This window comes from Sycon ciliatum, chromosome 13, assembly GCF_964019385.1.
Source record: "Sycon ciliatum chromosome 13, ocSycCili1.1, whole genome shotgun sequence".
NCBI classification, from domain to species: Eukaryota; Metazoa; Porifera; class Calcarea; order Leucosolenida; family Sycettidae; genus Sycon; species Sycon ciliatum.
The window spans coordinates 8,752,223-8,776,217 of NC_088655.1; the positions used below are offsets into that span (position 1 = coordinate 8,752,223).

Genomic DNA, 23,995 nt, shown 5'->3' on the forward strand with positions numbered 1-23,995 from the left:
TGTAATATGCATTTACTTGAAGTAGATGTGGTCAAGTATGCTAATATGTATGTGTACATGGAATATGCATGAATAATTATATTTGGGTATTGTGTACATAAATCAGTGAAATCCAGCCATAATTATATGCACATAAAAAATGATATCAGTTATCCAACATATTCAGTTATCCAACATGCCTGATTTCCGAAGTGGTCGGATAAGTGACAGTCGACTGTACATGTATTGACTATTTTGTTTTTCTGGTCAATGGTCACGTCATCGTTTCCGATTGGAAGGAGTCCTTTCTTTGGAATTTGACGAAATTATTCGACTAATTTTCTCTGCTTGTAAAACACACGGATTGAGAGTGAGTGGATATTGCAGCAGCCGAAATACCTTCGCGTTTGAATTGCCGTTGCTGCGCTTCACTACGAACAATACAACACCATGCGGACAAATGTGAGCACACGACACGGAGTACTGTACATCAGCAGAAACCTTTCCAATAAATCGTTACGGGTTAGGGCTGCTGTACTGCTAGAACTCAGCGCAGGCCCTCAGTGAAATCTTGGGGACTGAATGGGAGATGCTTACCTGACTTCAAGCCAGGGAGAAGCACCTGCTCCCGATAACGGCCGGGTGGTTCCTGTCCGGCGTCTGCTATTCTGGTAACGTTGACCCGGACGATTGGTAGTCCCACAAATCTAAACGCCACCTGCCGATGGGCAGGTAACGAACGAAAGCGCTTCACTTCCGCAACCAGATTGCAACAGAGCGTCACTCGAACTCCCAGAAAATAACAATATGAAGGGCCGCAAGCAGAACACGCATCCGCCCAGAACACCCACAGACGGCAACGGGCAAGAAAAAAAAGATTCCGCATTCATCTGAAGCGCGGACGGTGCAGCAGTCCAAGATCCTCTCTACACGTTCGCTGCACGCTCCAGCGGCCAGAGCTCTGTGGCTTCATTCATCTGTCTGATCTGGCAAAAGTTGTAGATTTACGCGTAGATTATGTACATGACTGTACAACATGACATCAGATTCTACTGCCTGCTCCACACTACAAAAGTACAGTGCTACTCGTGTACATCCATATCTAGGTCTACATAATCATTGCGGGCCGATATTTCTGCTGATGCTCCCACACCAACTCCGAAATGAAGCCGACAGTCTGTGTCGCCAGAGCAGAGGCGGACTAGCTGTTAAAGTGTCATCACATGCAACAGTACTAGTGAGCGATGTCGCCTGTACTAAAGATTATATAGACCCTACAGTCGGCCTGTCTGTTCACCCACTTACACGTCACGTGGTACACAGCCGGGCTAGATCGTAGTAGAAGCAAGGCAGGGCAGAGGAAATGAGATCCTTTTTTTACAGGCAGTAGCTACCATGGAGCAGTAAAATACGTATGTATTTTACTACTCCATGGTAGCTACAGCCAGTTCAACTTCAAGGCCAAAGGCAAAGGCGTAAAAAGGCTGGCGGCATCCACAGCAGCACTCTACACAACACATCATCATCATGCATGTACTGTCGTGGACATGGAAATTCGGTCGCACGTCTAGCGGCCCCAGGGCGCTGGCCATGCAGCCATGGCATGCTTTATTACGCGCTGCTGCTGGTCGCATCGTTTCAACAATAACATGTGCGCTGCATGCAACGACGACGTTCTGTACGCGCTGAGGGCTCCGGCCCTGGTCAATCGACTGGATTTCCATGTCCGCGACAGTACATTGCAGTCATTCATCCAGAGCCGCTCGCTTTCTTTCTTTAATTTCGGCCAGTCGGCTACATAATTGTCTTGGGGGTTAGACAATGGGAAGTAGCCATGTAGGGGCGTGAGCCTGCCTTTCGGCACCGGAAGAGGACCCATACCTTGATCTGGTGAGCTGCGTCGCGTTTTGCTCATGCTGACTGAGGCTACTCCTTTCCACAGTTGGGCCTCCACTAAGGCCGCGGTCACACATGAAAAGTTTGCACCGCTTTTAAGGCTGCATTCACACCCTGTACAAAAATTCGCGTTTACATGACACAAGTCACTTGCAACGCCTGTGCATTCACACAGTCAAACGAAGTGCATGCCAAACTCGTAAAAAGTGACCCGCGTTGTAACAGTGTTACCTGCTGTTCACACTCCTATCCCCTCTATCCACGGCCCTTCGGCCTATCACCTACCATCCCGCCTATCTAGTTGACACCTTTACATCATTATATAACCCTGTGCAGTACCAATAAAGATCATTCGTTTCCTCAACCCGCAGTAGCCGGTTACACTAGTAGCAGAGAGGATGATTTCCATCGACCTGACTAGTACTGGCCTTCCGCTCCTGCTGACCGTCATCGCCGTGACAGCGTACCTGGCTCTACAAGAGTTGCGACGACTCGTGGCCGCCATCACTCCAACTCCTGCGAGACCATTTTAAGTCCCATCCAGCCCAGGGCTAAGCACCAGAGAACACCCTCGCGATAATATTACCAAGCGCCATGTCAAGGAGCCCCCGGCATTTCACGGTGAGGCAGATTTGTTTCGGGAGTGGGTATTTAGCATGGACTTAGCTATAAAAGCCATAGGATTTGCGACACAGGGGGAAGAAGTTACTTATGCCTCGAGTTTTCTTGTGGGCAATGCCCGCCTATGGCTTATTTCGAACATGGAGGCTGGGGAACACTACATCAACTGGCCCACGCTAAGGGATGCACTAGAAAGTGTGTATGGCCCGCATTTCAGCAATGAGCAAAATCGGTTGAATTTATTTAGTGCTCGTCAGAGAGACACCGTTGCATCATTTATCACTGACTTTAATCGTCTCAGCCTGCAGGCACCTGAGTTAGACGAACACTCGCGCGCCCTGCTGTTTGTCAACGGACTCGGGGGCCATTTGAGGCGTGAAGTACTCAAGGAGCATCCGACAACACTGTCGAAGGCTATACAAGGAGCACTGACCGTAACGGCAGAGAATCGACACCAACCAGATGGCATAGCTGCAGGATCGCCAAATATCCAAAGACCAACCAGACTGTCGTCAGAAGACCGTAATCGCTTGATGAGTGCTGGCAGATGTTTCGCTTGCCGACAACAGGGACATTTAGCCCGAGATTGCCTGCGAGTTCACCACCACCCAAACGTTGGACGCCAGTGACAGCGGTGCGATCACTGGCGCTGAGAAGAGCACCACCCTGTCCCACTGCCGCTCCAATCGCCACGAAGAATCGCTTCAGTGACTTATTGGTTGACGAAGTCGATTGCGGAGAAGATGAGCCTGCCGCGCTACTAGTTGTGTTGATTCCAAAAAACATGTTAAGAAGAGCCGCGAAGCGCACGTCGGCAGTGTCGTCGCGAGAGAACGAGCTACTACGGGTGGAAGCCAAACTGTACGGCCGTCCAGCGACAGTGTTGATCGACTGTGGATCAACCCACGACTTCATTTCTGAGGTGTTCGTCCGAAGACACAAGGTGCCAACAGAGTTGGGATCGGAATTACTGAAAGTCACATTAGCGGATGGAAAAACGAGCTCACACGCTATGGAGACCACGAACGCCATAGATGTTGTTGTCAGCGACTGCAAGGAGAAACTGCAGTTTACCGTCTTTCCCGTCGCCCGCTACGACGCAATATTGGGCAAGCCCTGGTTGACTAGGAACAACCCACGAATCAATTTCCGGACCAACGAAATAATCGTGGAGGGGAATGGCCTGCCAAGTGCACCTTCTCAGGACAAGGACGGAGACTCGCAAATCGAAAACATGTTCATTTCTGGCTGTCAGGCTAGTCATGCGCTCAGAAACGGCGAACAAGGATTCCTAGCATGGGTCACAGCTGAGGACGACTCCGGTCTTGATCCACCTCTGAGTATCCCCAACTCTAACAATCCCGAAGTTGCTGACTTGCTTCGTGAGTATTCCGATGTCTTTCCTGATGAACTGCCGGACGCACTTCCACCTGAAAGATCAGTAGATCATGAGATTCGGCTTGAAGAGGGTGCACCGCCGCCGTCACGTCCAGCCTATCGTCTCCCCAAGCCGGAAATGGACGAGTTGAAGTCGCAACTGGAGCAACTACTCGCAAAGGGTTTTGTTGAGCCTAGTAAGTCCCCGTATGGCGCACCCGTGTTCTTCGTAAAAAAGGCAGATGGCAGTTTGCGCATGGTATGCGACTGGAGGGATCTTAACAAAATTACTGTGAAGAATATGGCTTGCCTGCCCAATGTGGATGATCTATTTGACACAGTCCAGGGGAACACGTATTTCACGAAGCTCGATTTAAGATCAGGGTACAATCAGATCCGTATTCAGAAGAACGATGTCGAGAAAACGGCCATCAATACACCGTTTGGGCACTATCAATTCCGGGTACAGGTCCTCCTTCATTATAACGAGTCCGGTTAGTACATAAACCCCGTTAGTAAATAGAAATCTGAAATCCCGTGGCGAAACGTGGTCTATACAACTGTTTACAGGTCCGGTTACAACATAATCCGTTAGTACATAAAATCCGTTATAACGACCCTTTGCCCAGGTCCTGGAGTGCCAAACCCTCAGTATAAGATAATATTAACCATGCAAGACCAAGGCCAAAACATGTAAGATAAAGCAGAACGAGGAGGCGTATGATGTTTGTGTATTCGTGAATATGGACGATCCTTTGCATCCAAGGAAGAGTTATGTTGGAGATTTTCAATTATCTTATAACGAGTTGAAGCATCGATAATTTATGTTGTACGACACGTCTACGGCTGTCACCAGACCTCTAGTCGAGCAGCTCCTTCGACAGGAGGAATCCATCCAGGAAGTTGTTGCTGCCACCAAGGCAGCCAAGGCGGCCCAACGCACAGCTAATCGCCAAGATCAGGCAATGGCCCTCTCCTCCCTCAGGGATACCCTGAGTGACGACCACAGGCGGACTCTGGATCTAGCCGCAGAGAAAGGTGCCTCCAGTTGGCTCACTAGTCGGCCATCTCGCCGGTTCCAGTTTACCATCCACAAGGCTGGCTTCCGGGATGCCCTATGTCTGCGCTACGGCTGGACCCCTCCCCGGTTGCCGTCTCACTGCACCTGTGGAAAGCCCTTCGACACCACCCATGCCCTATCATGTGCCATCGGAGGATTCACTGGGATGCGCCACAACGAGCTCCGGGATCTAACCGCTAATCTGTTGCGTGAGGTTGCGCATGACGTCAGCGTGGAGCCAGAGTTGGAACCCCTCTCTGGTGAAACATTCCCTCTCCGGTCGGCCAACACGGAGGCTCATGCTCGTCTTGATGTGGCAGCACGTGGAGTGCATGGGAGTAGGTTAGAGAGGACAATGTTTGATGTTCGGGTGTTTAACCCTTTTGTCCCCTCCAACCGAAACCTTACTCTCCCGTCTGTCTACAGAAAGCACGAGCAGGAGAAGAGGCGTAAGTATGAACGGCGAATCCTGGAGGTGGAGCATTCCTCGTTTGTACCCGTGGTTTTTGCAACCACTGGCGGCCAGGGGAAAGCTGCTTCGGCACTCTTTGCCAGGATTGCCAGCAAGCTGTGTGAAAAGCGCCGTGAACCTTTCCCGGTTATGATGGCTTTTGTACGGGCGAAGATCTCCTTTTGCCTTGTTCGAGCAATGGTTGCCAGTCTACGTGGTCACCGTCGGAACCCGCCTCGACATCTGTCTGGTTCGGCTGTGCTGGCGGCTGCTGAATGTGCCCTGGTGCCATAAACGGTGTACATGATACAGTACAGTTTCTTTGGTAATGGTGTTTCATTTACTTTTGTATTTTCAGTTCGTTTTCTTTGTATTTAACTCCTCATTGTTTTTTTACCAGGCGTGGGCCATCCCTTGACTTCATAGGTGCCAAACATTTTACGTTTTTCATTTCTATTTTGAGAGTTAATAAAAATTACCGCCTGTTAAAAAATTATGTTGTATCGAGGGTAGCCCCGGTAAGTACGAAGTAGTGCCTATTTCACCTTTAGCTGCAAGTCCTGCTACAAGATAAGTCTCGTTATAAAATAACTTTTTCGATGGCCCAGAGATTATCTACTAACGAAGGAGGCACTGTAATGGGTTTCGGCCTGACTAATGCACCGGCCACATTTCAGACTCTGATGAACAGTATCCTCCGCCCGTACTTACGAGATGTTGTAGTTGTGTTTCTGGATGACATTATCATATTCAGCAGATCGTGGTCAGAGCATCTAAGCCATGTGCGGACGGTGCTGGACGTGCTCAGGAAGAACCAACTGCTCTGCAAGTTATCGAAGTGCGAATTCGGCGCTTCGGAAGTTCTGTTCTTGGGGCATTGCATCAACGGCTCTCATATTTCACCTGACCCGAAGAAGGTGAACGCTGTCCGGACGTGGCCCAGTCCATCGAGCATCACTGAGGTGAGACAGTTCTTAGGCTTCACGAACTATTTTAGACGATTCATAGACCACTATTCGTCGATAGCTAATCCCCTTGAAGCGATCACTGGAAAGCACGCACGATTTGAAAGGGACGATTCCAAGCAAGCTTCCAGATGTAGACAAGCCAGTCAGAGTGGTTACGGACGCAAGTGATTTTCCGATAGCAGGCGTTCTCCTCCAAGAAGATGATAACGAGGATTGGCACCCCGTAGCATACACTAGCCGCAAATTATCATCTGCAGAGAGAAACTACACAGCGGCAGAGAGAGAGAGAGACCCTTGCATTCGTATTCTCGCTCAAATGCTGGAGAATTTACCTGTTCAATCAATTTGAGCTCCTAACTGACAATATGACAGTAGGTCACTTGAGAACCAAACCCCACCTTACTAAGCGCGAGGCCAGGTGGGTGGAGTTTTTGGCAGATTATCATTATTCTGTTCACCACAAGCCAGGACGAGAGAACGTCGCAGATCCACTATCACGTCGCCCAGATTTGCACAGGGCATGCCAGGATGAGATTCTATCTAGAATTAACAAGCCCACTCCAACAGCCAACGTAAATGTCATCGAGTATGCACTGCAGATTAACGACCAGCTGGCGACAACGATTTCGAATGCATATTCGCATGACAAGGATCTCTCACCTATTATCGAAAGAATGCAACATTCTTGTCCAGATAATATGCATGACCAATACTATTGGGATAAGCAAATGCATCTTTTATGCCTTCGAGGAACCCCCAATAACCGTCTCTGTATACCGAATTGCAGTATGCGTTTGAAACTTATCCAGGAGTATCATGATTGTGCAACTGCTGGTCACTCGGGTCGCGACCGCACCTACTTTCGTTTAGCACGATACTTTTACTGGCCAAGAATGGGACTTGATATTAAGAAGTTTGTTAAGTCTTGCGGAGTGTGCCAACACACCAAGGGCAGCCAGCAGTGTTCTTGTTTTCTGCAATCCCTCCCCATTCCTGACCAGCCTTGGAAGGACATTTCAATGGACTTCATCATGGGGCTCCCTCTCACCCCCAGAGGCTATGATGCCATTTATACATTTGTAGACCGCCTCACCAAGTGTGTTCACTTGGTTCCTACCCACTCCACAATTGATGCACGCGGTAGTGCTGAACTTTACATTTAGAATGTATTCCGACTTCATAGTTTGAGTTCCACAATTGTATCAGATAGAGATCCTAGATTTACTGCCAACCTTTTTCAAGAAATCATGAAAGAGCTAGGAACTAAGCTTTCTTTCAGCACAGCAAACCATCCTCAGACGGATGGGCTCACAGAACGTGTTAATAGGCAAGTAGAAGATGTTCTACGAGCTTTTGTCAATCATAAACAGGACAATTGGGACACTCTTCTTCCGTTGTGTGAGTTTTCCATTAACAGTTCACAGCAATCATCTATTGCTAACACTCCTTTCTGCTTGAATTATGGATTTAATCCTCGGTCCCCACCTGAATTTATTTCACGGGGAAGGGAGAGTTCTGCCTCTGTTGATTGGCTCCAGCAACAACGTGATGCATTAGACATTGCCCGTGATGCCTCAGTGGCCGCTCAAGCACGCCAGGCGCTGTACGCAGACCGTGGAAGGGTTCCCAGCCAGTTCAAGGTTGGTGATATGGTGCTTGTTTATAAGGACTTCTTGCTTACGCCAGAGGCCCGTCTTCAACCGTCCCGGAAGCTGCGGCCAAGGTGGTTTGGGCCCTACCGCGTGCAGGCAAAGATTAGCTCAAACGCATATCGTTTGGAGCTTCCTCGCACGATTCGTTGCCATCCCGTCTTCAACATTACTGCCTTGCGGCGGTATGAGGAAAACGCTATTCCTGGCAGAGAGCAACCTCCACCATCATCATTCACTGACCTCGATGGAAACACACGGTTCATGGTCGAAGAAATTCTGGATCACCGAGAACGTAGGGGACAGCGAGAGTACCTGGTCCATTGGCAGGGCTATCCTGTCGACGAAGCTACATGGGAACCCGCAACTAATTTGCGCGATGAGTCTGGCAGAGACATTGTGTTTTTAAGACTTTATTTTAATTCAAGGAATCTTCACTGATATTGCAGCTGAGTTAACTTCTGGAATTCCATTGCATTGCATTCTGTGTAATTTTCCTCGCGATTTGACTGTTGGGTTCTCGACTTATTCCGCTTATCCAGATATATCTACTGGAGTTGCTCGTAGAACCCTATGCTTCCTTTAGGGGAGTGGGATGGTGTAACAGTGTTACCTGCTGTTCACACTCCTATCCCCTCTATCCACGGCCCTTCGGCCTATCACCTACCATCCCGCCTATCTAGTTGACACCTTTACATCATATATAACCCTGTGCAGTACGAATAAAGATCATTCTTTTCCTCAACCCGCAGTAGCCGGTTACACGCTTGACCCATGGCGAAGAGCAGGAATTTTGATTTCTGCATGAGCTGAGTGCACTTGTTCCGTGCGGCACATGGCTCAATATTTCAAAAATCCTATTTCTTGGTCCGCTAGTATGATCTAGGTGGAACTCCTTCACAACTGGTGTATTCCTCTGAGTTTGCTGGAGTTGTGAACCCTAGCGGCCGTGTATATCATTTCCTGTTTCCTGATCATCTCCGGATAGCTGCTTTGCGCACAGATTCAGCTCATCTGCAATGCTCTTCTCGGCAACAGCTCTTTTAATGATAGTTCTATTTTCTGGCTGGTATTTTCGCCATAGTTCTATCAGCCGTAGCTCCACCTTGGCAGAAAAGACCACTCGAGGCATGGTACCGGATTCTCCAAAAACTAACAAAACCTCAGCGCATTCGACACACCAAACCACTCGGTTCGTCTTGCCTGAAAACTAAAAGCCGAAATCCGCTTTCAAAGCCGCCTTCAAAGTCGCTCCGGGATGGCTTCGAACGTTGATGTGATATTTCACTTTTCGCGCATGTTTCCATGCCCACTTCAAAGTCCATGATGCTTTTAAGTTGTATGCGGTTTTGTACCGTGTGTAGGCCGCGGTCACACATGAAAAGCGTAACTACCGCAGCCGCTTTGGCGGAACACACGATGCAGCGGTCACACATGAAAAGCGTAACTACCGCAGCCGCTTTGGCGGAACACACGATGCAGCGGTCACACATGAAAAGCGTAACTACCGCAGCCGCTTTGGCGGAACACACGATGCAGCGGTCACACATGAAAATCGTAACTACCGCAGCCGCTTTGGCGGAACACACGATGCAGCGGTCACACATGAAAATCGTAACTACGGCAGCCGCTTTGGCGGAACACACGATGCAGCGGTCACACATGAAAATCGTAACTACCGCAGCCGCTTTGGCGGAACACACGATGCAGCGTTCACACATGCATGGTAAACTACTGTGCTCCTCAATTATACTATCAGTACAGCTCAACGCTCCGCTTTGGCGGAGGGAATGCAAATGCAGCACGTCCTATGAAATTTTAGATGTTCTTGTCCGAGTTTAAGCGACCTTTGCTTGTACAAGTAGAGCTATCGTGGATCGCTGACAGCCTGCTGAATGTCTCCTGTCAAGTACACTCGTGGATTTGGGGCACATTCACTGCGGCCCAGTACGGGTGTATTTGAAAATTAGTTTAGTTTACATCAATATCAAAATTTATTATAGTTGTATAGCAGGGTGTCGTTGCCTCCTCCATGATCCATCATCGACCCAGCGACTGCGGGGATGCCGGCAGTTGCAGTGAGGGTGTGGCAGAGTACTCTACTCTCCCTGGTTGCAGTCCTAATGTTGCATACTCTGGTGGACGTATTGCTTGGAGAGAGAAGGAGAGAGTTGGAGATCGTCCGCGATCGGGGCCAATGAGTTGGGAGACGGATTCCCTCACCAACAATCCACTCATAACGATGCAGTATTGTTTGCCGGATCTCCAGAACGTACAGTTCATTGGCAAAGAAGAACAATATGAAAACTGAATACCAAACGGCGACCAAACAACACCAGAACTCAGTGCAGAAGTAGGACACCAAACTCCAAAGCCATCACCATGCAGGTTCCGCCAAAGCGGATCTGAGAAAGCGGAGGTATTTTGGCGTAGCGAAATCCAAACTTTCCGCCAGAGCGTAACTTAAATCTCCGCCGTTGCCGAGGCAACGGTGGAAGCGTAAGTTACGCTTTAGCGGTGATATGTCTACAGTTAGCAAGAAGACATTTATTATAAAACAAATCTGAAGAGAAGGAAAACACAACTGAAGAGGCAAAACACATGAAGCACGGAAGTATCTCCCAAGCCAAGCAAGCATGCCGTTATGGTGCGAGGTCATACAACTGTGGTACAAATCTAGTACGGGAGTACATGAACTACAGGTCAAATATGGCATGGGGGAATCCATATACATCACGCCCCTTCGAGATAATGCTGAGAAAACAAATCCAGTATTATCTATCAAATCCAAACAAACAAACAAATAAGTATGGCAAGCAACGGCCTATAGCACACGGCGGAACAGACATAGCATGCCACACAAGGATACAGAAAGATACGATATGAGAACAATCCTCAAGAACATGTACACGATGTTTCCAGAACAAATCAAGATGCATAAGACTGTCCACGGGTGGAGGAAATGTTCAAACGAGAGGGTGGTTGGTGTGCTCGTGTGCTGCGACGCAGAGGAGGAGGCGTAGCAGGAGCAACGACAACAGACGGCTGTGGTGAAACGCATGGTGCTGGTGACGGCACGGGTGGAGAGAACGGACGAAGAAAACGGCGATTTCTCCAATAAACTCGACCACTAGCCAACTTGACGAAATAGTCACGGTGCTGCCCAATGGCCACAATCACGCCACGGGTTGTCCAACGCTTCGTCTTTGGATCCTGGACGTCCACAGGAGTGCCGATACGGAGAACGGGAAGAGAGCGGTGGGTTGGAGTACTGGCTGAAACAGGTGTCGAGGGTGGTGACTGTTCTTCACGCTCACTAGCGACGGTCGACCACGAGGAATCAAACTGCGTCCACTCAGCAATGACGAAAGACCGAAGTGGATGCCCGAGAAGATGCTCAGCTGGGCTCTTGCCAGACGGACCGGGCGTATTCCGCCACTCCAGTAGACCACGACGAAATGCATCTGTGTCGAGATTGCCATTTGACGAGGTCTTGAGCAGCAAGCGCTTCATAGCTTTCACTGCGGCTTCCGCATGTCCATTACTCTGGGGATAATGCGGGGAAGAGGATACGCGTTGCACTTGCCAACGGCTACAGAAGTCGGCAAACTTCTTCGATGCAAACTGGGGGCCACCGTCGGTGCACAGTACAGCAGGCACACCCAGATCGGCAAACCAACGACGACAAGCGAGAATGACATCGTGTGATGACGTGGTCCTGCCGGTTCGAACAACACACGGCCAACCAGTCAGACGGTCGACATAAACAAGAAACTCATAGCCTTGGCAAGAGAACAGATCAGCGGACACAAACTCGAACGGCAGAGTAGGATGACGGTCATTCATCGGTGGTTCGGCTGACTGCGACGACTGGAATTCTCGACACGCGGAACAGGTACGGACAAGGGTGTCTATGTCGGCGGTGAGACCAGGCCAGTACACGAGCTGTCGGGCGCGAGCCTTAGTGCGGACGAGACCTTGATGCGAGGCATGAAGGTTAGCAAGAACGCGTTGACGCATAGCCAAGGGAACTAGAATGCGTTGGCCTTTCATGACGATGCCCTGGTCCACTGACAGGTGTTCACGTCCATTCCAGAAGGGTTGGAGTGGAGCATCCAAATCACGCTGACGAGCGAGAAAACCATGCAGAACGCACTGGACAAGAGACTGATAGACTGGATCAGCTGAGGCGGCTGCTCGAAGTTCAGCAAACTTCAGGTTGGGGTGAGGACCATCGTCACGGAGCATGCACACACGGATGCTGCGGCAATGAAGAGCAGGGGCTTCGCCGAGTTCATCATCTGAAGACGGGATGCCGACGGGATTGCGAGACAGCGCATCAGCAAACGCGTGATCAGAGCCTTTTCGCCAGGAAGCGTGCACTTGAAACGACTGCAGCTTCAGGCGAAGACGAAGAAGGCGAGGATTCTCGATCTGATCTAGAGAATACGCGTTGATAATCGGGATCAACGGACGGTGATCAGTGATCAGATCAAATAGGGTGCCGGATAAGTACAACTTGCACTTGTGCACAGCCCAAACGACTGCGAGCATCTCGAGCTCAACAACAGCATAGCGAGATTCAGCGTCAGAGAGGTAGCGGGAGCCACACTGGATGATTCGCCACTTATCATCCTGCTTCTGCCACAGAACGAAGCCGAGACCACGTAGTGCAGAGGCATCAGTCTCCAGACGGAGGTCGTGTCCATGCTGGTAGAAAGCCAGGATAGGAGGGGACAGCAGAGTAGACTAGGTCTTCTCGAACGCAACAGTGTGGTTGGCATCCCAGACAAACTCACGGGTCGTCTTCAACAGACCACGAAGCGGAGTGGTGCAGGCGGCGAGGTGTGGTGAGAACTCGCTACACTGGTTCACCAGGCCAAGAAACGAACGCAAATCAGTGCGGTTCGCAGGAATGTCAAAATCGCGAATAGCCGCTGCCTTGTCATCGTCAACAACCCAGCCGTCTGGACTGACAATGTAGCCGCAGAAATGGATGTGACGTGACGCAAAGGTGAATTTGGACGGGCTCAGAGTAATGCCATGCTGTCGAGCACACAGCAGGATGTCACGAACATGGGTGACATGGGAGGCAAAGTCGTCATCATAGGCCAGGCAATCATCTACAACCTTGGCGAAATTCGGGATTGCATCGAACGCAGCATCAGTGCGGCAGTTGAAAACATCCCCGGCGGAAATCAGGCCTTGAGGGTTGCGTAGGAAACGATACCTGCCGTATGGGGTGATGAATGTGGTCATTGGACATGCCTGCTCACTCAGTGGGATTTGCCGGTATCCGTGCCTTGCATCAAGCTTGGTGAGGAACTGTGCCGATCCAATACCAGAAACCACATCGCGAGCGGTGCGAACAGGGTGGGCTGGTCTCAGGACTTGGTCATTCAATCGTTTGAAATCGACGGTGAGGCGTTTCTCAGTGGTACCTTTCTTGTCGACGAGCACAATCGGGTGACACCATTCACTAGGTTCACTGACAGGCTCGATTATGCCATCGACAACCATTGTGTCCAGTTGTGACTTGACCTGGTCACGAAACGCGTACGGAATCGGGCGTGCGGTATGGACACATGACGGCTTAGCATCTGGCTGAAGTTGGATGTCCATCGGAGGACCTGCCATCGCCTTCAAGCCAGTGTCGGAAAACACGTCCGAGAACTCCTGCAATAGCTCATCGCGAACACGAGCGATATCAGCAGAGCTAGGATTGACAACAGGCTTTGATACAGCACGGATCTTAGGTGGCGCGGCAGCATTAGCAGCAGGGTACTGTGCAGGCCAATCTGACGGGAGGAGCTGGAGTGCACTCAAGGACGAACGTGATAGAAGAGCATCGTCCAGACCCTTGTACACGTGGATTACGGTGCTGTGTTGTACTTCGCCAACCTGAAGTGAAGCACGAATACTGCCGACGTTCTGCAACTGCTCTCCAGATGCCGCTAGGACGCATTCTGGGTCATGGTCGAGGTTCTCGGGGAACCCGCCAAGCAGTTCGAGATGATGCTCGCCAATGGCATCGACGTCACTGCCAGTATCAGGGACCCAGGGTAGCGTGACTGCCTCATCCTCAGTGGCTAAACGGGTGGACACACGCACAGTAGGCTGCGCAGCAAGACGAGTACGCTGCAACTTCAGTTGGCCCACATGCTTCACGTTCCGGTCCGATTGTAACGACGACCTACACATAGCGAGAAAGTGACCAGTCTTGCCACAGCCATTACATTTCTTGCCGCTGGCAGGGCAACTAGACTTTGTGTGCGGGCTCCGGCCGCAATTGGGGCACTTCTTGTGTGTGTCGCTTCCTGAAGAGGGAGCGGATGCAGATGGCAATACAGGTGCAGACATCTTGCTGCCAGGCTGTCCCTGTCGGGATTGTTGCTTACTGCGTTGGTACGCGGACCGCCGCACAGCATTGAGCTGGCTGGTGGACGGGATACTGCTGCTCGTCGTGGTAGCCGCTTCCTCCGCCCGGCAAATTGTGACTGCATCGTTCAGGGTCAAGTCCTTGGCAGACAATAGCTTGTGCCGGGTAGCGTCGTCACCAATTCCAATGACAATCCTGTCACGCAGGGTGTCAGCACGCACACGTGTCAGGCTTGTGCGACAGGTACTACATGTGTGTGCTGAACATTGTGAGCACAAAACAACGTCCGGAAAATCACAGCTAGTGTGTAATTCTTTCAACGAAGTGTAAAAAGAATCGAAAGACTCGCCTTTCGACTGACACCTGTCGTAAAATGCGATACGATCCAGGAGTGGGTTGCGCTGCCGTCGCAAATATTCCTTGACTGCAGAAATCACATCGTCCGCATCGGGATTCGGTGGAGTCACGATAATACCCTCGCGGAGAAATCTGCGTAGCTCCTCATCCAGAGCTTGCCGCAGCGAGGATACTCTGGTCTCACGGCTCTGGGCTGACAGGTGCTGGCACTCATAATAGTCTCGCCACATTTCCTGCCATGCCGTGAAGTCGGCTAATGTCGAGGACGACAGTAAAATCGGTCGCTCCGCAGAGACAGGCTTTGGAGCTGGTGATGTGGTGCTGGGTTGCACGGGTTGTTGTGTTGGTTGTGTCAGTCGTTGTATAGTTTGTTGGAACAGGTCAGCCATTTTACGTTCCCTCTCCTCTGAGGACTTCATTTGTGCCGCCAACATCGCGGTCAGGGCAACAATGTCAGGAGCAGGGTCTGAGTCGGACATCGTGGTCGTAACCTAAGCAAATGCTGGTATCACGAACAAACTACAAAAAAATCGGCCAGTGCGCAACACAACGAGGTGCAAACACAAAGCACGAGAAACTAAACACACAGGTGAGTTCTACAAGGAACGAACAGTTCACTGCGCCATGATATGTCTACAGTTAGCAAGAAGACATTTATTATAAAACAAATCTGAAGAGAAGGAAAACACAACTGAAGAGGCAAAACACATGAAGCACGGAAGTATCTCCCAAGCCAAGCAAGCATGCCGTTATGGTGCGAGGTCATACAACTGTGGTACAAATCTAGTACGGGAGTACATGAACTACAGGTCAAATATGGCATGGGGGAATCCATATACATCAAGCGGAACCGCCAAAAAATAGGGAATGTGTGACCGGGGCCTTAGCGGAGGCAAAAAGCGTAACTACCGCAGTCGCTTTCGCGGAACACACGATGCAGCGGTCACACATACATATCGGGCGCTTTCGATTACACGCATTTCCGTCAATTCTAGAATTAGTTATTGTTGATGCACAGTTCGATTACACAAAAAGTGACAAACTCCGTCGTTAGAATTGATTTTATCCAATTCCGTCAAATCCGTCAATTCTGAAGAGAGGGCGGAATTTCTCTAATTCTGGCGCCAGAATTGCACACTCGGTATGTTACCGGTCTGGTCATGTATCGTATCCGGTCGGCCCGGGGTTACACTAGAGGCTGCGGTCGTCGACATAACTAACTTACTAAATCTTCTTACAAGGCCGTGGAGTGGTGGCCACTTGGAGAGAGAGTCCTCCAACAGAATTACTCTTACGCACGTACGCACATATACCTAGACATACTCTCACACGCACACTCAGGCATAATTATACAGACACGTACACTCACACCAGCGTTCAGGTTTACTCACATCTTCAACGAAGGTAACTTAGTTCAAGAGATGATATGAGAGCACAAGGCGAGAGAGACGAAAGCCGAAGTTGGCGGAAGGCAAGAGGGGGAGAGAGAGAGAGAGAGAGAGAGAGAGAGAGAGAGAGAGAGAGAGAGAGAGAGAGAGAGAGAGAGAGAAAAGGCGATTGCTATAATATCTAACTACGGGCAGGAGGCTGATCCCCCCCCCCTCCCCCATACGAACTATAGGACAAATAATGAACCATAGTACACACGCATGCCGCAGTGTACAAAAACTTAGCAATAATATGTATAACTGTATCACAAAGAGCAGGAGCCAGCTAAGGAATAACAGGGTATACCAAATAAGGAAGGCGGCAGGCTTTGTGTGAAGACATAAAATAAAGGCGATTATGAATCCGTTTACGGGAGATAAATAAATAATTAGACACCTAAATAAGGCAGAATTGTCACGTAGAGGCCTGAAAGGCACGTGTCAATAGTATGGATACGACATATCCCCCCGCTTACACGGAAAAGAACACGTCCTTGTGTTATACGTAACTTAATAAATTAAACTAAGATTATGGCTTACAATTTTAACTTCACGAGTGCAGGTCAAATTGGAGTCCCTACCAAAATTGTTCCAAAAACTAACTTTAATATCGAACACAACCAATCCAGTCAGTACCACTGAAGTCACTCATTAGTGCCACACAGGACTCCCAAACAGCTGGGGCGGATGGCGGGAACGCGTGGTTCGCCTTTCCATCACGCCAACTGGCGGAGCACTGTCAAATACCCAAGCGGTGTCCTCCTCGTCTCGGGCGGCGGTGGTTGTCCGTTGGCACCAATTTACTTCGGGCCTTGGTCTGAGGTTTCCTTTTCCAGCTCCTTAGGTAGGCGGTCAGCAAAATCCTCTGACAACAATGTAGCGGCGGATCCTGTATCAATCACAGCGTTTACTGGACATCCATTCACCACTCCAGGCACCAACATGTCCGCACGCTCACTCGCATGTTCAAAGAAGACCGAACACATAGATCAGGCTATTGTTTTCTGTCACAGTCTAAGTTTTGCAGATACTGACTTCAACCCCACTGTTCCAGTTCCCGGGAAAATCTACAAAAGCGGATGCAAACGACCTTCCGTCTTTTACAGCACACCCTTGAAGCTGTGCTCTTCGTTAATAATGACAACTCTTGGAGTAAGTACTACGACAGGCTGAGAATCCGCAGAAAATGGCACTAGACTAGAGCCATTTCGTCGCTAAAGAGCGGTAAAAACCGCACTCTTCTGCTCTGCTCTTAATCCCCTGGGTTGTTTCTCTGACAATTTCCCAGGACATGGGGCATACTCCTCCAGCTCATTAAGTTCCAATGGGTCCCTTGGGATCATTGTGTTTTGACCATTATATTGGGGGTCTCGACGCCCAGAGCTTGGAAGATAATCCATCAGGCTTCCGGTAAATTCCGGGCATGGTCATCGCAGAATTAGAGCTATCCGATCTCTAAAGAGCGGTAATAGCATCAGCTATATCCCAGAGGCTAATTCTTGTAAGAAAATATGATTGAGACATAAGTAATTTGCAGCGACGAGACTATTGATTTGAGAATGGTGTGTGCAGGGATCTCCATGTAATGAAGTGCCTGCAGTGGAGTATGCATTCCATAAGAATTCCTCTATTTCTATCCAACCAATAGAAACGTCTTTGCACAAACATACATAAAGATGTACATGATAATCATATTGAAAAGACGTTTCTATCAGTTTTATAGAAATTGATGATTAGGAAACTGAAGTAACAAGCATGATTACCTAGGTGAAAGCAAAGCATAGGGAGGGCACTGGGCTTTCCAGCCAATTGATTTGTAAACCAATTATTAATTATCTGTAGTTGTAATTTTCAGCGTGTATCAGGCGTGTACCAGCGTACATGCCAGCAGTCACTCAGTCACTCTGACTGGCGGGGTACCAGCGTACATGCCAGCAGTCACTCTCACTGGCGGGGTACCAGCGCACATGCCAGCAGTCACTTTGACTGGCAGGGTACCAGCGTACATGCCAGCAGTCACTCAGTCACTCTGACTGGCGGGGTACCAGCGTACATGCCAGCAGTCACTCTCACTGGCGGGGTACCAGCGCACATGCCAGCAGTCACTTTGACTGGCAGGGTACCAGCGTACATGCCAGCAGTCACTCTGACTGGCGGGGTACCAGTGTACATGCCAGCAGTCACTCTGACTGGCGGGGTATCAGCGTACATGCCTGCAGTCACTCTGACTGGCGGGGTACCAGCGTACATGCCAGCAGTCACTCTGACTGGCGGGGTACCAGCGTACATGCCAGCAGTCACTCTGACTGGCGGGGTACCAGCGTACATGCCAGCAGTCACTTTGACTGGCGGGGTACCAGCGTACATGCCAGCAGTCACTCTGACTGGCGGGGTATCAGCGTACATGCCAGCAGTCAATCTGACTGGCGGGGTATCCGCGTACATGCCAGCAGTCACTCTGACTGGCGAGGTAATAGCGTACATGCCAGCAGTCACTCTGACTGGCGGGGTACCAGCGTACATGCCAGCAGTCACTTTGACTGGCGGGGTACCAGCGTACATGCCAGCAGTCACTTTGACTGGCGGGGTGTCAGCGTACATGCCAGCAGTCACTCTGACTGGCGGGGTACCAGCGTACATGCCAGCAGTCACTCTGACTGGCGGGGTACCAGCGTACATGCCAGCAGTCACTTTGACTGGCGGGGTCCAAAAATTGGTACTCGAAGGTGTCGCTAAACACGCTACTCGGATTGCTATTTTTTTGTGAAAGGCTTAGTGCGCATCTGGGCACGCATGAACCGCAAGCATACCGCGTCCACGCGCCAGTTGTGAATACAGCTTAAGATTTAGTTTATGGCCTCCTGCTTTGCTGCAATTGCGGCTGGGGTCGATGTCTTCACCAGGATTTGACGCGGACCCTTCAGTACTCAACAAAACGCTGAACAAGAAGCGTGTTCAAATTCAGGTGATGAAACTTTGTTTTCAAGCAATGGATGCCTGCAGGTGTCAGGCGATGACGTCATACTAGCATTTTTACATTAGATTATAATGACCAGCAGTAGCAGTAGCAGCAGCAGAGAGATAGGGTAAGCAGTTCAGCACCTTCTTTCCTTGACAAGCACTTCGCTGATGTTGTTGCTGTTTTCAGGCCTGCTACCTTCGCAGCAACATGCGTCACAGGTAGCGCATTTCAGGAATTTGAGAACACTTTGTTCTTGCAAAACTCAACTTCAGCATGCCAAATTCAAGAGATATACCAGGATTCGTATTCCTTTGTTTGCAAAAAAATCACGGTTTGCGTCAGACTCGGCTAGAGGAAGAGTTTTCCGCATCCGCATGAGCGCCACCAACCCTTCAAGGATCAAGGCGCAGATGCAGCTTCTAAAGCGGTGGAAGGGAATGTGGGCCGGTATGAACTACAGAAAAAAATTCGCACTCTGGGCGAAATATTGCGGAACGCGAAGAATTTGTTTGATGCGGAAGAGAGCTCCAGGACCACAACGGCTTTCGTTACAATTGCGTGAGAAGGGTCATACCAATGTTCGAACACAGAAAACAGTGATTCCGACAGCCTGACTAAGGCAATCAAGTCACAAACATTGCCATTTGCGAAGCGACAATTGTAATGACAAGTCGGAAGTACCTATATTTTTGTTATTCAAACTGATAGAAACGTCTTTGCAATACAAAACCCGCTCCCGATAATAAGTATTTTTTTAAGGGGGACAAGCGGTCACGTGCTCCTGCGTACACCAGTCACCTGGTCACCGTGCCTGCAGGCTAACTTACTAGCCTGTTTGACCTTTTTTGGGTGCACTCCTGTCACTCGAGTTGAACCTTGGTGTGAAATTTGTCGCCTGCTGGCGTGGTGATCAGGTGATTTGGGCACCCAGGAGCACCCGACCGCTTGTTCAACCATGTTCGATTGGGAATAAAGGAGGAACGCTGCATCGCCAAAACCAGTCGACTCAACGTCCAAAAGACTACAACATATGGGCAAATCGCGGTCATCCGTGCTTTTATAAGAACGAAATGGCGCTTTTAGTGACATTTTGCATACAAGTCCCCAGCTAGTAGGGCGCAGTCACCCAGTTTCGGTGGAACTGCGTGAGTTCGATTGGGATTCAAGTAGGAAGGGAGCGTCTCAGCTTTCTCGGGCCAAGACCATTCGACTCAGCACCCCGAAGACTACAACTGGTGAAATTTTAATTTTTGCCTTAACTTCCCCTTTATAATTCTGTTTTTCTCGTGAATGGTCACCGTTTCCGATTGGAAGAAGTCCTTTCTTTGGAATTTGACGAAATTATTCAACAAATAATTTTCTCTGCTTGTAAAACACACGGAATGAGAGTGAGTAGATATTGCAGCAGCAGAAATACCTTCGCGTTTGAGTTGCCGTTGCAGCGCTTCACTACGAACAATACAATACCATGCGGACAAATGTGAGCACACGACACGGAGTACTGTACATCAGCAGAAACCTTTCCAATAAATCGTTACGGGTTAGGGCTGCTGTACTACTAGAACTCAGCGCGCACCTTCAGTGAAATTTTGGGGACTGAATGGGAGATGCTTACCTGACTTCAAGCCAGGGAGAAGCACCTGCTCCCGATAACGACCGGGTGGTTCCTGTCCGGCGTCCGCTATTCTGGTAATGTTGACCCGGACGATTGGAAGTCCCACAAATCTAAACGCCACCTGCCGATGGGCAGGTAACGAACGAAAGCGCTTCACTTTCGCAACCAGATTGCAACGGAGCGTCACTCAAACTCCCAGAAAATAACAATAATTATGAAGGGCCGCAAGCAGAACACGCATCCGCCCAGAACACCCACAGACGGCAACGAGCAAGAAAAAAACCGATTCCGCATTGAACTGAAGCACGGACGGTGCAGCAGTCCAAGATCCTGTCTACACGTTCGCTGCACGCTCCAGCGGCCAGAGCTCTGTGGCTTCATTCATCTGTCTGATCTGGCAAAAGTTGTAGATTTACGCGTAGATTATGTACATGACTGTACAACATGACATCAGATTCTACTGCCTGCTCCACACTACAAAAGTACAGTGCTGCTCATGTACAGCAACACGTACTAGTACATGTAGTACGAGTAGGTCTAAAATCATTGCGGGCCCATCTTTCCGCTGATACCACGCTAACTCCGAAATGAAGCCGACTGTCAACTGTGTCGCCAGAGGCGGACTACAGTAGCTGTTCAAGTGTCATCAACAGTAGCTGTTCAACGTTGATGGATTACTATCGCTGTCGGGTGTCTTTCGCGCTGCTACGTTCCGCTGTGTTGTGTGTCAGCCTCTGTCAGGGGTGCTCGGTCGGCCCGTCATCGTCCAGTTTACATGCTTCGTGAGTTGGCGATGGTGGAGGGTCGGGTTCCCCTGCCGTGATTGACGCTGCACCGAGCTTGTTTTGTGTGAAAGTAAAACTTTTATTATTATTCTTATATCTGTACTTCAAGTATTACAAAATATTTGAGAGGCTTTGAATCGTTTTTATCAAAATCTAAATATTTGCCGGGTTGGAAGGTGGGAATCAAAGCTGTTCAAGTGTCATCAGTGAGCGATGTCGCCTGTACAGTGCACTATGATTATGTAGACGCTGGGCTTGTCTTTTCGAAGACATCACGTCACGTGGTACACAGCCGGGCTAGATCGTAGTAGAGGCAAGGCAGGGCAGAGGAAATGAGATCCTTTTTTTTACATGCAGTAGCTACAGCCAGTTCAAGGTCAAAGGCAAATGTGTAAAAAGGCTGTCATCCACAGCAGCACTCTACAAAACACATCATCATGCATGTACTGTCGTGGACATGGACGCACGTCTAGCGGCCCCAGGGCGCTGGCCATGCAGCCATGGCATGCTTTATTTCGCGCTGCTGCTGGCCGCATCGTATCAACAATAACATGTGCGCTGCATGCAACGACGACGTTCTGTAGATCTACGAACTGAGGGCGCCGGCCCTGGTCAATCGACTGGATTTCCATGTCCGCGACAGTACATTGTAGTCAGGGAGTCGTAAAAGCCCTGATTGTAGTCATTCATCCTGAGCCGCTCGCGTTTTTTTCGGTCAGTCGGCTACTACATGTATCATTATAGCAATAAAAACTGCTTTATGGCAGTTTTCTAAAAAAAGTTATTGTGTTCTAGTCCATGGACCCCGTCTAAAAAGTAAGAAATTAACGAAATGTGATAGCTGAAAATTAAAATTTCACACAAAACCTCACAATAATCACAACACTTGAAATGCTGCTTTCAACCAGGGAGTAGTACAATACTACTCCCTGCTTTCAACACTAAACTTGTACTGCACCAACAATTGGCAACATGCATGCATAGGAAAGAGGATCGCGAGGGGAAAAGGTCTTCTGCATGTAGCTTTTCATTCTGTGTGCGATTATTGTGAGGTTTTGTGTGAAATTTTAATTTTCAGCTATCACATTTCGTTAATTTCTTACTTTTTAGACGGGGTCCATGGACTAGAACACAATAACCTTTTTTAGAAAACTGCCATAAAACAGTTTTTATTGCTATAATTTCTTTTGTTTTTTCTGTCACCAATCAATGGAATGCCCTACATCAAGAGTCCATATGGACTCTTGCCTACATGTACCGGTATATCTATATGTAAATGATGGCCTTCACATCATATCAATACCATATTATACGCATTGATGTGCAAGCCTTTTCTTGCAGAAAATGGCACTAGTATAATGCATGTTCTTCTGCGGGGAAACATGTGAGCAGTGGTGGTGATACTTTTTTATACGGAGGTCATTCTGTGCATGTTGCTGTTGCAGAATTTCATGACTCTGTCATAAAATTGTCTTGCCTTTCAGATATTTCAGATTTCTCCACCCTCAATCAGATTTATTTGAGAAATGTAGCCATGCGGCAGGTGCGTGTCGCAGATGTTTTGTTGATTCTGTGTTTATAATGGTTTATAATCATGGGTTATCGTGATAAGGTCATCCAGCATCATATTGAAACTGAAATCGTAATCCTGTTGATGTCGATTCAACTTTTGGAAGTAGTTCAATGACTTCAAACTGTTAGTCCACGATTGTCTAAAACAACACAGCAAAGGAGGAACAATAAACATGTAAACGAATACATTGCTGAGTCAGAAGCCTCGTTCCAACAACTACACTGATCCTGAGGAGAAAAGGGACAAGGCTATGGTTGGAGGTACTGAGAGATAAACAAGGCTCTCCACAATAATAAAATCTTACACATCTTTTGGTGAGTATGAATGATATCCAGTCGAACCTCTTTAGGACGAACACCAAGGGACCGATGGTATTTATTCTGTGAGCTTAACCTATTTTTATAACCAGAGAATACAATTATATCTCCAATAGACATACGAATAGATTTCTTCTACAGCGAAAGATTCTAAGCCACACCGACTCATTGACTCGTCTCGTATGAAACAATTGAGTCACTAGAGAGATTCTGCAAAACGAAAATGCGTACAAACTTTCGCTCTACATCATGAAGTGCGAAACTTCGCACCTTTGGACGCGAAACTTGCAGGGAACGCGAAATGAACTGTCGTAGGAAATTTCGTGAGATCGGGTCATGGCGTAAGTGCACTTGGCCCGCGCAAACTACGAAAATGTGCAGAACGCAAAGTTCGTGCAAAAATTCGCACACACTTTCGCAAGGACTGTCGCGAAACTTCGTTCGAATTTTCGTTTTGCAGAACCTCTCTACTGAACCTTTCTTTAGCAACATGACGGCAACTGAAACAGCAACAGAGAAAGTACGATACATGTACTCCACATTCTTACAGGTACTACAAACAGATTGCAGATCGTAAGT

General features: G+C 48.9%; 3 protein-coding genes and 1 long non-coding RNA gene across 4 annotated transcripts in view; all 4 read right to left on the reverse strand.

Moving 5' to 3' along the window:
• LOC135829149 (uncharacterized) overlaps positions 1 to 844 on the reverse strand; it is a 40,300-nt gene extending 39,456 nt beyond the window's left edge. The window contains exon 1 of the mRNA XM_065341555.1: positions 577 to 844. The gene's annotated coding sequence lies outside the window, so the exon portion shown is untranslated. The remainder of the gene's footprint in view (positions 1 to 576) is intronic.
• Positions 845 to 10,929: 10,085 nt separating this feature from the next.
• LOC135829150 (uncharacterized) lies at positions 10,930 to 12,555 on the reverse strand. The gene has a single exon (XM_065341556.1). It carries the CDS (start codon positions 12,553 to 12,555, stop codon positions 10,930 to 10,932), a length of 1,626 nt encoding a protein of 541 aa, XP_065197628.1.
• A 195-nt stretch (positions 12,556 to 12,750) lies between these two features.
• LOC135829151 (uncharacterized protein K02A2.6-like) lies at positions 12,751 to 15,216 on the reverse strand. Its single transcript, XM_065341557.1, has one exon. It carries the CDS (start codon positions 15,214 to 15,216, stop codon positions 12,751 to 12,753), a length of 2,466 nt encoding a protein of 821 aa, XP_065197629.1.
• A 1,781-nt stretch (positions 15,217 to 16,997) lies between these two features.
• Positions 16,998 to 21,164, reverse strand: LOC135829404 (uncharacterized). Its single transcript, XR_010555810.1, has 2 exons — positions 20,742 to 21,164; positions 16,998 to 17,121 (listed from the first exon to the last, which is right to left on the reverse strand). It is a non-coding gene; the product is annotated as an uncharacterized LOC135829404 (long non-coding RNA).
• Positions 21,165 to 23,995: the final 2,831 nt, after the last annotated feature.